Source organism: Dreissena polymorpha, chromosome 1, assembly GCF_020536995.1.
Source record: "Dreissena polymorpha isolate Duluth1 chromosome 1, UMN_Dpol_1.0, whole genome shotgun sequence".
In the NCBI taxonomy this organism is placed as follows: domain Eukaryota; kingdom Metazoa; phylum Mollusca; class Bivalvia; order Myida; family Dreissenidae; genus Dreissena; species Dreissena polymorpha.
In genome coordinates this window covers 116,860,390-116,876,936 of record NC_068355.1, presented here as the reverse complement: position 1 = coordinate 116,876,936, position 16,547 = coordinate 116,860,390, and the positions used below count along the sequence as shown (strand labels likewise).

General features: G+C 34.7%; 2 protein-coding genes across 2 annotated transcripts; one reads left to right on the top strand and one right to left on the bottom strand.

Moving 5' to 3' along the window:
- Positions 1–290: 290 nt before the first annotated feature.
- Positions 291–5,642, bottom strand: LOC127846732 (uncharacterized). Its single transcript, XM_052378231.1, has 3 exons — positions 5,404–5,642; positions 1,307–1,479; positions 291–426 (listed from the first exon to the last, which is right to left on the bottom strand). Exons 1-3 carry the CDS (start codon positions 5,509–5,511, stop codon positions 372–374), a joined length of 336 nt encoding a protein of 111 aa, XP_052234191.1. The 5' UTR covers positions 5,512–5,642; the 3' UTR covers positions 291–371.
- A 7,141-nt stretch (positions 5,643–12,783) lies between these two features.
- On the top strand, positions 12,784–15,653 carry LOC127846444 (cadherin EGF LAG seven-pass G-type receptor 3-like). The gene is made up of 2 exons (XM_052377733.1): positions 12,784–14,793; positions 15,642–15,653. The coding sequence occupies exons 1-2, from the start codon at positions 12,784–12,786 to the stop codon at positions 15,651–15,653; spliced, it is 2,022 nt and encodes a 673-aa protein (XP_052233693.1).
- The last annotated feature ends 894 nt before the right edge of the window (positions 15,654–16,547 follow it).

The following is a 16,547-nucleotide window of genomic DNA, read 5'->3' as shown; positions in this document are numbered from 1 at the left end:
TATTTGACCGTTGAAAATATTGTTCGAACATTAGCGATCATCGATCGGTAATAGATAAAAATACACAAGAATATTGCCTTTCAACCATTCAAGGAATAAACAAATAACGTGTACATTAGTCCATGACATATATGGGATAACTACACACAGATTGTATCAATTGTTTCGTTAACGATAACTTAGTAAAATGTATAATGACACTTTCAAAATAAAAACGAACTCAATTCTTACTTATCTGTTCCATTTCAATGCAATCTTTACCTTACCCGATCGAAAGGACATACTAAACGTTTCAGTTAAAATTAGTTTATTGTCATTTATAAATAATTACATATAACCAGTAAACAAATGTCTCGATAACAGCTGGTGTATCATAAACCCTTCTTGACCATGTGTGCTGGAAGGTCAATAAATTGCAAAGTGATTCTGAAAATATTTAAAAACGTCATAAATAACATATATAAACGAGACTATTGCCAAGCAATATATGTTCCCTACCGGCTCCACCATTGTTAGATTTTTTTTATATTTGTAGACATAGCTACCAGAATTTTTGATGTAGGACCAAAATGAAATGACGTGCATAATGTCCATATTGCCATCTAGCCATGTTTCAAGTTTCAAGAAAAAATATGAAGAACTTTTAAAGTTATCGCAGGATCCAGAAAAGTGTGACAGACAGATAAACAGACGCACAGAGCGCAAACCATAAATCCCGTCTGGGGAAACCGGTAGGGGACAACAATATTAAACGCATATTGCACGCACAGAAGTTTATTCATTATAAACATATGGTCACTTTTCTATAAATAAAAAACGAACATTACATTTATAACATACAAAAGTTTTTATTGTCGGAAACATAGACTAATCAAACAGATACATCTCAAAACTACTCAATGGCACTAATAATATCATTGACAATAGTCAAGACGTAAGTACCTCACTTACATACAACAATAAACAACAACATAGAAAATTCATGCGTGGAACTTTTTGATTTTCGTCCATCGCTACTTTCTCTGAATAACTGCTCTAGAAAACCATCTTGAGCGGCTAAAACATCATTATTTGACAATTTCAGTTGACTAATGACGGATTTATATTTCGGTGGTCAACAACTGCACCTTATTTCATACTTCAGTCGATTTAATCCAAATCCTTCGACAAATCGGTCTACATAAAATGAAATGCGGAGCAATAGATTTATGTCTACTTGATAATTAAAGACTTAAAGGGATATAACATGATTTATGGTGGAGTTGGACGTCAATGCAACTATGATATTTTTGACACCCCAACTGACCTCGAAGGTTCCAGCTTTGTCTCGGCGCTCAACCACGAGCACAGTTTGTGGAAGTAGTCCGGGTTCCTCTCCTGGTCGAACACGCCGATGGAGTGGATCTGACACAGAACACCGTCCTGCTTTTCGCCCGCGTAAGTCATCCGTGAGCCTGCGTTTAGTATAACTGTTATCCGCTGAAACACACAGCGGGCAGTGTTATTCATATTTTGAATACAGCCTACATTTTGAATAGGAGAATGGTATCCGGTTTCGGGTAGACAATTAAATCGGGGGCCAATTGTCCTGGTCGACAAATTTACGTGGTGCAGATTGTCACGGAATGCCAAAAAACGCAAGGAGCCGATTGTACGGGTGCCGTTTTTCCCACAAGATAGGAGGATGTGTTGATTCCAAATTTATTAAGATCTCCGTTTTTGACCTGAGAATAAATAACGTAGTGCCCAATGTATATAGTAAGGAAATAGCTTGATTGCCTCAATTCAGTGAAATATTACGATCATGATCTTCAACTCCGAACTCAGAGGAACCTCAGCGGTGCGGTAAGGTCGACAGCAGTTCACAACTTACATGAAGAAACGACACCCATGTTATCTTCTAGTTATGACAAACTTGCAAAATTCAAAAAGATAATATCATTTATCAGGGACAACACTTTCCCCTCTACTGCATTTTAGTCGAGAAGGAACATCCTTTATACAAAAAATTCCATACAAGCGGAAAGTATATTCCAATAATAGCCTGTTCCAACTTTACAAGCTAATCGGGGACGATACTTGACGCACATGCAAGTCTGTTTTTCCCATTGACTGGCTCATATCACTTGGACAATGTTTTGAATATATAACATGGGCCCACATTTTACTGTCTTATTCTGGAAGCGGTGGTCATATTTGAAAAAGTAACGATGATTTATCTAATCCAATTGTAGAAAATAATCATCAACCGGTCGTATGTTTATGATTTAAGAATATTTCTGATGTCCTGCTCGCAAAAAAAGACGTACGAACACTGTATTTGCTAGGTTCTCGTGTTGGGGTATGTTGATAACATTTTAAATTGAATGTAATACTTATAAAGCAAATGGGTCCTTGAAACATGAATATCTTGCTTAAAATCTCAAATCTCAAAACAGCAAACATTGATTATGAAAGTATAATATCGTACAAAGCATAAAACTACAACACATGATTGTTTGTCCCTTCCGGGTTTAAAACGCAAATGGGTCAGTCAGTCCTTATTTCGTTAAAAGTTCAGCGTATATGGTCGACCCGGTTCAATTAGTAGAGCATAATGGGGTCGGCCCTTACCACTTTGTTGGTCTCAACGGACTCGTATTTTTTGCCTTTAAAGGGGCCTTTTAACACATTTTGACAGATATTAAAGTTTGTCATAAATTGCTTTATATTGATAAATGTAAACATTTGATAAAAAAGCTCCAGTAAAAAAAGCAAGAATAAAATTAAAGAAATAAAAGAAATAAAAAAGAAACCCTCAACTGGGTCTCGAACCACTAACCCCTGCAGTAAAAGAAGACCACTAAGTTATGCGGGCTCATACAATGAGTGATACATTTTATGCTTTATATCAGCGATCCTCGTAGTATCACAAAATATAACAACTTAGAAAAAATAAGGAATGTAGCGGTCGCAATCGAGGATCAGGCTAAGGCCAAAGAAGAGCGGGTGAGCCGTTTAAAAGACAGGGTATAGTTGGTCGATATGGGTTTACCATGGTAAGCGAGCTGAGGAGACAACGGAACGAGCCGACGGAGGAGGTATCCTACCACAAATCGCAGTCGATTAGGCATAAAACTATATTTGCAAAAAATCCGGAAGACAGCTCGATCAGAAATTAGCCGCGGAAGTTTCAGAGCGCAATCGGGGAGAACAAATAAAGTCAGTCCAAAAGCTCTTTACATAAAAGGTGGATGCCATCCGGTTTTATCGAGTATATCGGTCACCTGGTCATCCGATTTTTTGTAAACTAACGAAGTACGCTAGGGACAAAGGGAAACGGGCCTTGCTGGTTTATGATACCCAAACACGAGGACGGCCAATCGGTCGGGGACTAAGGGACGCTAAGGGTGAGCTGTCGATTCTCTCATGGAACGTGCATGGACAAAGAACAAGCAACCAATTCTGTTAATATAATTGCTTATTCCAGCATTTGCCTTTTTAATGCATCCTGCACCAACAACAATAGCAATATTTCTTTAAATGGTTACACTTCACTCAGTTTATAGAGTTTCACAATCGTTCAGAAAAAAGAAATAGGGGGGGGGGGGGGGGTATTTTTTTAATGATAATTTAAAAATGGCAACATAGTCAAAAATTATAAAGACACCATTATGTGGATTAAATTCGATCACCTGTTTTTTATTACTGTTGAAGATGTGTTTTCATGCGGGGAATATATTCGGGCAAATAAGTTTGTAACATTAATTTGTTTGATACTTTTGAACATGATATTCCTGTTTATTATTATATTTGGTGTGCATTTATATGTGGCGATTTAAACAGAAAGATTGTTAAAAATGATTTTGATCCTGAATGATTGTGTAAATAATTCATTGGACTAACCTGACTTTGCTCCTGAGTATACCGCCGTACGGGTCTCGGCCAATAATGTTCAAAATAGTAAACGATTATAAATTGATAGATCTTTGCAAATCTACGACGTCTCTACGTATTGTGAATGGTCGTATTTGTAAAACTAGTAACTACGAGCTTTGTCTGAATAACGGCGGTTTTGTTGATGACTAACGTCATTTTTTACAAATCAATCATTTTACTAAATCAAAGCAATTAAATTACTCACGAAAATTTATTTCATTTTTTTACAGTGTTAGTTTTCCAACACAAATACCATTACAGTCAGTCAGTATATATTGTGTGCATGGAATCGATTTTTTTTCATCCTTATTTGTTTTTTAACGTTCCTTAATTTTATTCTGTAAGTTGATCAATTTTTCGGGGTTTTCTTATGGAAAAAGGATCGCTAATATGTGTTGATGCGTGGTCACGAAGATGCGTGTCGATTATTTTTTTGATAACTTCATACTGTAATACTGATAACGAACTTGTTCTATATGTGCTTGTGTGAATACTACGCTTTTTGCAAACCAATGGGCGGAGTCGAAACTATAAAGGTGCGCGTACAGTCACTCGTTAACTGGTCTATTGACATGTTATCTGAGCTATAGCCCGGAAAAGTTCAATCATACAAAATCAACAAAGGGCAAAAAGCCTGCTCGAACCAATCGTTACGCGTTGCAACGCTTTATAAATTTTAGGTTTTTAAATCGTCAAAAGAAGCATATAATTGTTATTTTAGGGCATGGTAAATCTCCAGTATTACTCACAGGTATTGGGCGCGTGGCCAAGTCTCTTTAACACTATCAATATATCATAAAACAATTTTTTTCTTTAAAAAAAAAAAAAAAAAAAAAAATCTGATATAATATATATATATATTTATGAAAAAAAATGTTTTATGACATATTGATAGTATTAAAGTGGCTTGTCCACGCGCCCAATACCTGTGGCATTACTGTTTCCTCACAAACATCATAACTAAAACGAAAATTTGCGAATCTGAAACAACTTTTTTCAATTTTGTCAATTTACCAAAACGTGAAAAGGCCCCTTTAAGTCGTAGATTCTTATGCAATTTCAATCAAGATTTGCATTCTATAAATAGCCTAAAACTTTCCGTAACGACTGCATCATGTGAGAGGGCGTTCTATAACGTGATTTCACTCGACAAGAACCTACCATACTGTATATCTATAGGAATGTGTTTGCTTTATATTAAAAATGCACTAATTTAACGTTTAAATATATAGACAGAGGAAAAAACAGTAAAAACTGTAGTTCTAGTTCTCGTCGATATCATACAAGTATTTAGCAAACCGAAAGTATAAATAGCTACTTTCTATGTTGTTACAAAGTTCCTTGATCTTTAACATAAGCTTATATTAATTAAAAACTAGCGTCATTTCTAACAAGCATGCATATATTGAAACATATTTAACCATTACCACTTTACTTAAGTAAACTTTATCGTCACAACATTTCATAATACCAGATAATACTCACATCTTTTGGTTTACTCAATGTGTCAGCCAAACATGAAATGAAATTCTCTTCAAAATCCTCGCCGAAACATTCGCTTTTTAAATTTGTGTAAATAAAACACAGCGGCATAGTTTTTGTAATTCGACTGCAGTAAACCTAACTTTTATGTTTATGGAGTTATTTATTCTACTATTCTCGTATAGATCTAAATGTCTCACGTATTTTCGTTCAGATAACACGGAAGTTCAAGGTCGAATACATTTGCTAAATTTTGACCTCTTAAATATAGCATTACTGTTGCCAATCGTGATACATCGGCTATCTCGGATTCCTCCGTAAGATCAATCGGGACACCTCGGACAATTCCGCCATATCGGCGGTGTGGTGTAGCCCACTGTCCGATGCGTTCAGATTGCCGTAAGATAGGCATGAAATAAATCGTCTGCTGATCCAGAGTGTACTGTTGCAAACAACTAATATTCTCCTCGTGGTTAGATTACACTAAATAAAATTATTACACGACCCCATTACATATATAATTAATTCCAAAGCATTTTTCTTGCCTATCCTTTATTTCAGAATTTGATAGCCTCGTATTTGTCCTCTTTCAATAATCGCAACAAATAAGATATAAGACACACTTACTAGAAAATGCATATCAGCTGAACGCAGACACCGGTAGAAAGCGTGTTCCGGTGGCCTGCTTTCGACCTAAACCCCATGCATAAGATAGAGATTACATCCCTATAGGTTCATGCTTTAAAGTAAACATCATACCAAATGCTGCCAAATACTCCATACACAAGTGGCTTGTTTAGACATGCTATAGAATGCTATTCTGATTGGCCGAGAAGATAGGTCGGAACGCGGTTCGAAACCTACTTTGATGACTCTTTTTTCTTTCAGAAATTCTTCTGTTGTTGTGATAATTGAGCTTTTTAGTTCCCAACGATTAACACTTTAAGACATTTAAAGGGGCCTTTTCACAGATTCTAGCATGTATTGAAGTCTTTCATGAAATGCTTTATATTGATGAATGTAAACATAAGATCTAAAAAGCTCCAGTAACAAAAACACAAGAATACAATTAAAGAAAGAAAAGAGTTGCCTTCAACTGGGCTCGAAACACAGACCCCTGGAGTCAAGTCTATCACAAAATCTAACGGCAACAACAGAACTCTCCAAATTATTCAATCGTTTCGCGTTGCAACGCTTTATAATTTTCAGGTTTTTAAATCGTCAAAAGATGCATATAGTGGATATTTTAGAGCATGTAAATGTGAAGTATTACTTTTTCCTCACAAAAATCATAACTACAGCGAAAACTTGCGAATCTGATACACTATTTTATTGTTTTTATTTTTTATTTTGTCAATTTACCAAAACCTAAAAAGGTCCTTTAAAGACAAGCTTTAAACAAGTTCCAAAATCTTTGAGCAAGTACATAAAATTCGTTTTGTGCTTGTGGTCAAGTCTTTATTTGAAGATGAATGGAATCTTGTTGAAATATTTGTATTATATTTTTATAAACTATTTTTCTTATTATTTATACAATATACGTTTAAATTACGACCCGATTTTCAACTCTGTCTAGTTAATACATTTGGTGGTATACTTAATTCTAAAGAAAACAAAAAAGGTGGATAAGAACGATGGTAACTCAATAATAATCTCATCAAGGTCAGAAATCATGTATTAATGTACCTGTACATACACTTCCGATCAAATGAAGCGTGCGAACGTCCATTTAAAACTCAATTGCCATTTGTATTAAATCATGAAAATGCCATTTTGTTTCCTCTAGTTAATGCTACTTTCAATAATATCAATAACATTATGCATGGCTCATTAAAACCAATCGTTACACATTAAACACAAAATTGTAACTGGACTTTAAATGTGTTTTCACCACTACTTTACGATTTCAAATACTTGCAATTGTCATATCTGCAATGTGTTAATATAAACGATATATATATTATAAATAAACAATTTGGTACACGTTTTAAGTATAAGACATTATAAATTTACAAATGTGTTGTTGCAAATATTCAATAAACCAATCGTTCACTCGATTCTTTTCTAAAATGTAATTGTTAATGTGTTGGATCAAATAGTAATAGTGGTTTTCTTGTGTGCCTTTGTTACATATTACGGCTTTAAGGTGAGGTTCAGGATGATTCGAAGCGGTCTAAGCTCGAATCCATTGCATTAACCATACCAAGCTTAAATAATGTTTTGTGCTCAAAATGTCGTTTTATGTGTTGTAATGTAATTTAACCTCAAGAGACTATTCGATCGTTAAACAGCCACGTAATTGAACCTAAGCTCAAACTGCACGTGAAACACATGCATTGCAAAAGCATCACATTAAACAAAACGAGCGACTGCCTTTATAAAATTACCTCATCAAAAAGTATAAAACTTGTTTGTGACAAATAAGGTGTGGGTATTTTGACAAGAAGTTTAAACCGTTGTAGCAAACAGAGAACTTGATCCGTATTCGGCGATGGATATACATTCCGTCGGCATTCAGGTGATATAACGGTTTCTTGACGAGATAAATGGGTCAATCTGCCATCAGAGCAAATGAGATGACATTAATGATAATTATGCTGAGCAAAAACGAATCGATACTTATTAACATGTTCGGTTGAGGTGGCGGGTTAAATGATTTTCACTGAAGTTGCTTTTGCTAATTGAGTACTTATGTGACTTTTCTAAAAAGATATATCGCTCGTTTAATAGAAGAACTTTTATTTCGACAAATACATTTACGCAGTTGAAATAGGCCGTTATGGTCTTTGTTCAACATATATCATATCATTCATATATTCATAATACATGGTGTTGCATAAAAAACGTTATGGTTGAATAAACGATAATGTTCTGATACTAAATACTACATATCGCATCCACTCAAAATTCAAAATCAATTTTCTAAAGAAACATACAGTATTTACACAGCATATATTAATTTGATATTTCAATATTTCTATTTGAAAAAAATGGTCTATAAAAAGTGTTAATAAAAATAACAGTTTCAAAATCATTGAATTTTCTAACAAACTGTATGTTCTTCACATATAATTATGTAATATTCACATAACATGATGTAATATTCATATTATATTACGAAAACATTAGTACAATAATTCTAAGGTGATGAGACTTGAATAGACATATATTAATGTAATATTCACATAACATGATTTAATATTCATATTACATTACGAAAACATAAGTACAGTAATTCTAAGGTGATGAGACTTGAATAAACTATTTCATCAATGACCCCGTTATCATCGAAATAAGGCGATTATTAGAAAAACGAGTGCAGAAAAGAAAGCTAACTCTTCCAATCATTCTCACAAGGAACAGAAGAGTTTTCTCTCTTACTAAATGATATGTTCAGTATACCCAAAACTGCTAGACTTAGTTGATATGGTTTAAGATTCGAGATTCAAAACAAAATATTGAAAATCTTAATCACCGATTGTATCCTTTTGTTGCAGTATACTTTACTGAAATTATTGATCTTGTTTCATCACTACATCCAATAATGGATCCAATAATGGATCTATCTTGTACATGCATATGATCCTACCACACTAATATTATACAATATGTATACATCACCATGGGTTAAAACGATTCTTATTTTATAAATCCCTGTGTGCATAGTTTAAAATTTATATGTAGTCATGTAATACACGTATGGCGCTAAATACTTTGGCTTTATGGTGTCTGATAAGTATTTCTGCATATATTTGCAATGCAGAGACCCCAGTTACACCCACAACGATTGCAATTTTGATAGTCGGGCAAGTGAATCAGGAAACTGATAGTGAATTATAGTTTATACTATACAATAAACGATATAAATATTAATGCATTATTAATGTGCTTTTCTCAGTTCGAAGGCTTTGCTTACATAAACAGCTAGATTTCGTAATATTTCACACTTATCATTTGTAATCAGCTCGACAGTTTTAAACATATTTGGTCTATGACAGTAATAATGCTTAAGATATTTTCCTCGTACACTATCATATAACTTACACCCAAAAAGAAAATGAAATTCGTCCTCTAATTTATTACATTTGTTACAATGCCTTTGTTCCCTTGGCGTTCTATTCCATCTACCTGTTTCAATATTTAATCTATGTGATGACATTCGTAACTTTGTAAGAGCATTTCTATAGCATTTAACATTTACATGTTTAAGATATGGTTGAAATTGGAAATTACAGAAAGTGTTATAGAATATCGCTCGAGATGAATTTTCCAATCTACTATGCCAATCCTGTACAAATATGTCCTTAACACGTTGTTTAAAACACTAATGAACTGGTTATTATTTCCAACTCTCTGTTGCAGCCATACATGATAGAAAACTAAGCTACACAATGTATCTTTAACTAGTGAAGCCCAGTTTTGCTTACGTGGGTTATAATCAATATCATTTAACATAGTATTGTAAATACATGACACATATTTTCTATCACTACAGCCAGTGATCTTCAACCAATATTTAATAATACAAACAAGCCTCTGGGAATGTAAATCCATTCGGCCAAGATCACCATAAATAAAATCGTTTTGAGTGTTACATTAAACACCTAATACAAACTTGCAAAACTTTGTATGCACTCTTTCAATCGGCGTTGCTCGAGCAAATCCCCAAACCTCAGCACTATAAAACAGTATTGGTTAAACTATCTTTTCAAAGAGATCTAACATATGTTCAACAGTAATATTAACGTAACTGTACAAATATTTTCTGAGTGTAAATATCGCTTTAAGAGCCTGACCAGACAATGTCCCATGTGATTCCGTGAATGAACCTCCTGATGTAAATATTATACCGAGATAAGAATACGTATTCACAATTTCTATGTGGTTTCCATCATAATAAAAGTTTAGATTATTTGGAAGTCTACCACCTTTTCTAAATATAAGTACTTTGGTTTTATCTCTTTTAAAGGGGCCTTTTCACAGATTTTGGCATTTTTTAACTTATTCATTAAATGCTTTATATTGATAAATGTAAACATTGGATCGTAAAAGCTCCAGTAAAAAATCAAGAATAAAATTAAAAAAAGGAAAAGAACATTGCCCGGAGCAGGTTTCGAACCAGTGACCCCTGGAGACCTGCCAGAGTCCTGAAGTAAAAACGCTTCAGCCTACTGAGCTATTCCGCCGAGTACACATGCTAGACGTATTTTATACCTTATATAAGCAATCTTCGTAGTTTCACAAAATTTAACGACAAAAACAGAACTCTCCAAATTATTCAATCGTTTCGCGTTGCAACGCTTTATAATTTTTAGGTTTTAAAATCGTCAAAAGATGCATATAATGGCTATATTAGACCATGGTAAATGTTCAGTATTACTGTTTCCTCACAAATATCATAACTAAAACGAAAATGTGCGAATCTGAAACAACTTTTTTCAATTTTGTCAATTTACCAAAGCGTGAAAAGATCCCTTTAACAGTTAATTTCCATCTGTTACAATATGTCGATAAAAAATCTAAATTTTTTTGCAGTTCTTCTGCTGAATTTGCGAAAATCACAATGTCATCTGCATACAACACCAAGGTTCGAGCCCCAGTAGAATCAAATTATTTTATTTGTGTTCTATGTTAACTTTTTGTTTTGATGTAGACATTTTAGTTTAAATAAATATGCTGTTTTATTGTAACCATTTTTTGTTTTTATTATGCCCATGAAATATATGTGTGAGAGGGTGGGGGGGGGGGGGGGAGGGGGGGTCGTTAACACATTACAACTTTTACAGTGTTTTCATATCAATGAGTACTTAAACCCTATCGTAAATGAGCAACGTAAGAATATGTTCAGAATCATCTCCCCTTGAAGTTGAGAAAAATATGAAATAACGCTTACAAGATGAAGCAGATTTGTTAAAACCTACACAGTTCTGTTCCATAAATGAAAATTGCACACGGATGCCAGTAAAAAAAGTAAACCAATGTAAATAAAATGAACTATGAAATATTTGGGGGTTACAACACAAAATCATAGATAATGGTTATTTGGGGGTTATAACACAACATCATAGATAATGGTTATTTGGGGGTTATAACACAAAATCATAGATAATGGTTATACCAGTATCTTTTTCTATTTTGTTTAAAATAATAGGCCAATATATTAATATTTACAGTAGAAAAAAATCGTTCCATGTAACTTCATGGAGTGCCTTTTACACTGAAATTCCCGGCGCCCTTTGATGCTTTGCATTAATACTTATCGTGTGGATACATTCAAATAACATTTCTAGATGATAATTTATGAATTATTTGAAGATATTCCCAGTTTTGACAAACACTATAAATAATAGAAATATTATCAAGCACTAACATGCTATATTTGGTCAAATATATCAGGCCCATGTTACATCATATTCAGCCAAAATGTTATTATTATGTATAATATGCTTTTATAAATGTCGTTTATTAACCCATTCGTATAGATTTAACAAAACATTATAACTCGCCGATCTGATCTACCAAAATGTCCGTCTTTAATTTATCAAGTGGTTATGCAGTGGTACAAAGTAACCACATTATAAAATGATATATTCTGTTTTAAAATGGCTTTATCATTTCTTTTACGTTAGCATCAATTCTAATGAAATGTGAGTTTTTTTCTAGAAATACGCATTTAATATGATTTAGATTATTTCCCGACGAATACAATGTTTCCAAAAGGCAGGTGTACTTGTATGGAGTGTATAATCAAAATTAAGTTCGTTTAACTCTGTGTTTTGACTTGTGCTTCTTAACAATAAATTTACATTCAATACTGAATTTCGTCACTCAATTCATTTGGGGCGGGAAAATGAAATGCAAATTTCCTAGTCATAAACTGTTCGAACTAGCGTTTAACGATGCTTCATTTAACAAGATGTATATTAACGACGACATTATTGCATTTTATCACATAGGTATATGAAGCTCTGGAAACCAATATTCGAATGGAATTTAATGGGGGTTCTTAATAAAAATACTCAGTTTTTGCTGCTGGAGAAAGCAGTCATGTTTGGCGTAGAATGTATAGTTCTATTTGGATTGATTATAATTAGTGAAGGTAATTATAAGAAAATGTGTTCGTTTGTTTTTCGGAAAACGAATTAAATATTATTTTTAAGATATAATTTATAAATGTAACGCTAAGAATATGCATTCTGCATTACCTTATACATCGGGCCAAACATGTTATTTTGTAAAACATTAAGTGTGTATATTTCGCGAATACCTCTTACATATACACGTTTATTTTCAGGCACTCCTTGCAATATTAGTGACATACTGGGTGCCGACGATCCTTCTCAAATTGGCGATGAGGTTGACCAGAATTCTGGTCAGTTATTTATGCTCCGAGACCAGCAATCTATTGTCCAGTGTTGCGGATACATATCCGAATGGAAATTTAATATAAAAAATCCAGGCACCATAACATTCCAGGTTTGGCGAGAAACTGGCCCAGGACGATACACGCTACGTGGTGAATATGCCACTCATTACAACACAGGCGAAGAGGACAGCGAGGTCGTTGTACGGACTACATTTGACAAACACTTAGCTGTTGATGTTGGGGACCACATTGGATGGTATAATGAAAAGGAAGCGATGGTGGCATTTGAAATAGATAGTACCGGACAAGGCATTTTAATTAACTCTGTTAACACGCCCGTTGACGTCAAAAACGAGATGGACTGGTCCCAGGTACTAGCAACTGAGTCGCGAACATATGCCATTCAAGCGATTGTTTCAAAGGGAGTTGCACCTAAATTCAAAAACTTAGACGCTGATGTTGAAATATTTGAGCATTTAACAGTTGGTTCAGATATTTATCGTTTGCAATTAGTTGACTTTGTGGATGACCGAGTGCCAATAACGTTTCGAATAACCATGAATGATAATATGAATCACTTCGAGTTCAATAGGTCGACTCTAACAGCTTACCTAGCGAAGACACCACCTGTTGGCAAATATAATTTAGTATTTACAGTATCCGACCACTGCGGTTATTCAGACACTGCTCTATTGAATGTTGTCGTTAAAAAACCAAAGCCTGCCATTATCAATCTACCAGCTTCGGTATCCGTGCGCGAGGATATTGGATCGGTCGAGGTGCCTTTACTTAATATCTCAGTCGCAGACTCTGTACCCGTGATATGTGATGTTAAGTCTGTAGAACCAACAGAAGAATCGGCTTTCTTTTCGGTCAAGTCAAATCGATTTCAAGCATCATTATATTTGAAGGCAACTCATAGTCTGGATTACGAAAAGGTTCAACAATATGTCCTTACAATTCATTGTTTCAACGGACACGATTCCGATTCTGGTTTGGTCAACATTTTAGTAGAGCCAAATCAAGTGCCAACTATTCAAAATCTTCCAGCAACTGTATCTGTCAGTTCAATAAGGGTTAACTTCGGAGATTCAGTATATCGGATCACAGTTGAAGACGCCGAGAGAAATACGGTGTCTCTCAATTCGACCTGCGAACCACTTCCGTGTCCATTTACCGTAACAAACGCCGGTTTTGTTATTGTAGTTGGTAATCTTTTCTCCGCTATGTCGGACATGTACATAATACACATTGTCGCTAGTGATACGTACAACACTGCGCCTCCCAAACAACTGGTTGTTAGCGTATCTGACCGCAACACGCCGCCGTATATATACAACATACCAGATAATCTCAAAATCGACCTTGCAGAAAATCTACCAGTCGGAACACTTGTTTTACATGTGTTAGCTTCTGATGTAAATCCTCTTGATAATTTGTTGTTTGCACTTCAAATTCAACCCAGCGAATTCTTTCCATTTTTCACAATAAATGAAACATCTGGAGAGATTTATATTCGGTCCTTTATTAATTATGAATCGTTACAAGAATCAGACGTCACATTATATCCATCAGTTTCTGATGGACATAATACATTCAGTACTGATTTTAAAGTATCCATTAATGATATCAACGAGCCACCAAGATTTGAACACACATCCTACTGGATCAAGACAAATGAAAGCAACGAGGGACGCGTGATCAGCAAAGGGATCATTAAGGCATCCGATGAAGATAAAGATGACCAAGTGACCTACTCACTCGAATGCGATCTTGATGAAGTTAATAGCATATTTCAAATGAACGTGGAAACAGCAGACATAACCCAGACGTACAATATTGATGTAGACCACTTATTGACTACAGAACGTAACATCACGTGTAGAGTTATAGCCAGTGACAAGCTTAAAGCTACTGCAACCGCACCATTGCGCATCGTTGTAGCGGACATTAATGACAATGGACCCTTGTTTGTCAAATCAAGCCATGTTTTTGTGGTGACACAGGATACACCTATTTTGTCCAGTGTCGGCTATGCCATAGCAGTTGATCATGATATTTCGATAGAAAACAAACGTCTATCTTATTATTTTTCTGAGAATATTGATTCATTTCTGATTGACAACGCCGGAGTTGTGCGCACACTGATAAACCTGTCTATTGTGCCAGTGGGATCCACGTTCAGAAACACATTAAATGTTCGCGACAAGGCAAACAATTTATCGGACTCGTCTCCTTTTACAATAGTTGTAATGCCTGGCAATTACACTATTCTTGAATCGTATATACCGTCTGAAGAATTGACATTCTTTAATATGCCTGAAAATATTGCATGGTTTGTTACTGCTTTACACCTTGCTGCTGCAGCTCTTGGACTGCTCACATACTTGTGTTTTCGTTATTGCACACTGCAGCTACGTGACCAGTTTGAACTAAATGGACATAAGCACCGACGGAATGACTTAAACACACCTATGGCAAGGACTGACAGATCAGTATGGTCAACATCGTGTCAGTCATCACGAGCAGCTGGCCAACGTAAAACAGTTGCAAATGATTCACCATGCCGCTTAAGTACACACATATATACAACGTCTGGCAATTTGACCCCTTGGAAACCGTGGGCAATATCAGATTTCAAGAAAACCTTCCACAGACATCAAGTCATAAACAGAAAGCCAGAGATCAAAGAGCATGTAGACGTCGACAAACTACATGTGAGGCGTGCATCAATGGCGTTCTAGCAATCAGCGTCCCAGCTTCATGGGACGTGATTTAATAAGCAAATTAATAATTTCAACGTTATTCCCTCGTGTTTACCTGTGAGAAAGTAGCATTATAAGTGCAAATCACAGATAATTTTAATGCATTTCAGGAGGAAATGTAATGAAAATGTGAAAAACGTCCAATAGTGTTTCAAATATATCAAATATATATGGTTGGAAAGAAAAGGCCATAGCAATTAAAATCATACCTTAAAGAAAAAAGCATGTAAGTTGTAACTAAAGCAAATTCTTTTACATATAAAACGCCAGTGTTCAGTTGAATTGCGGCTTCCATTTTTTTGCAGACAAAAAAAAAGATGACAGACTAGTAAACAGTACATCAAAAAGCAAAGCAGAATAAAACAATGTAAAATCGTAGTCCACAGACTGCTTTATATTTAGTATGTAACTTAGCTGATAACTAAGTTCAAGAATAGATTGTTACTTTCTAGTTTGAGATGACTATATATTGTGAACAACATGACCCTTGACATTGTCAAGATATATGTTACTGATAACCCAAAACGACATGTTGACGTCCTCACATTTAACCTGTGCATGCCAGTTGATAAAACCACATATGAGAAACATGTCATAAGGTGACGTCAACGCAAGATTATTGAAATTCTATCTGTACTTTTTCAAAAAACAATCCATTCATAGAACGTATCATACTTTAATAAATGGAGGATTTTTGTTGAATTTGGTGGAATATCGATTTTAATTCACTGGTAATCAAAGAAAATAGCCACGAGTAAAAATATAGCTATGCTTTAATCACGAGTGAATTAAAATCGATATTCCATCAAATCCAAAAAATGTTTTTTGATTTTATGCTTACAAGCAATAGTTCGTGTATTTTCGCCATTCCGGACAATATGGTTCCCCGTTTGGCGCCCCTAAATGTTATTACATGTACGTTCAAGAGAAGCTTATGCAAATGTTTTTATAAACATTCAATGCAGGTTTATTACACTCTTAATTTTGTCAATATTTTAGACAATTAAGTCCCCCAA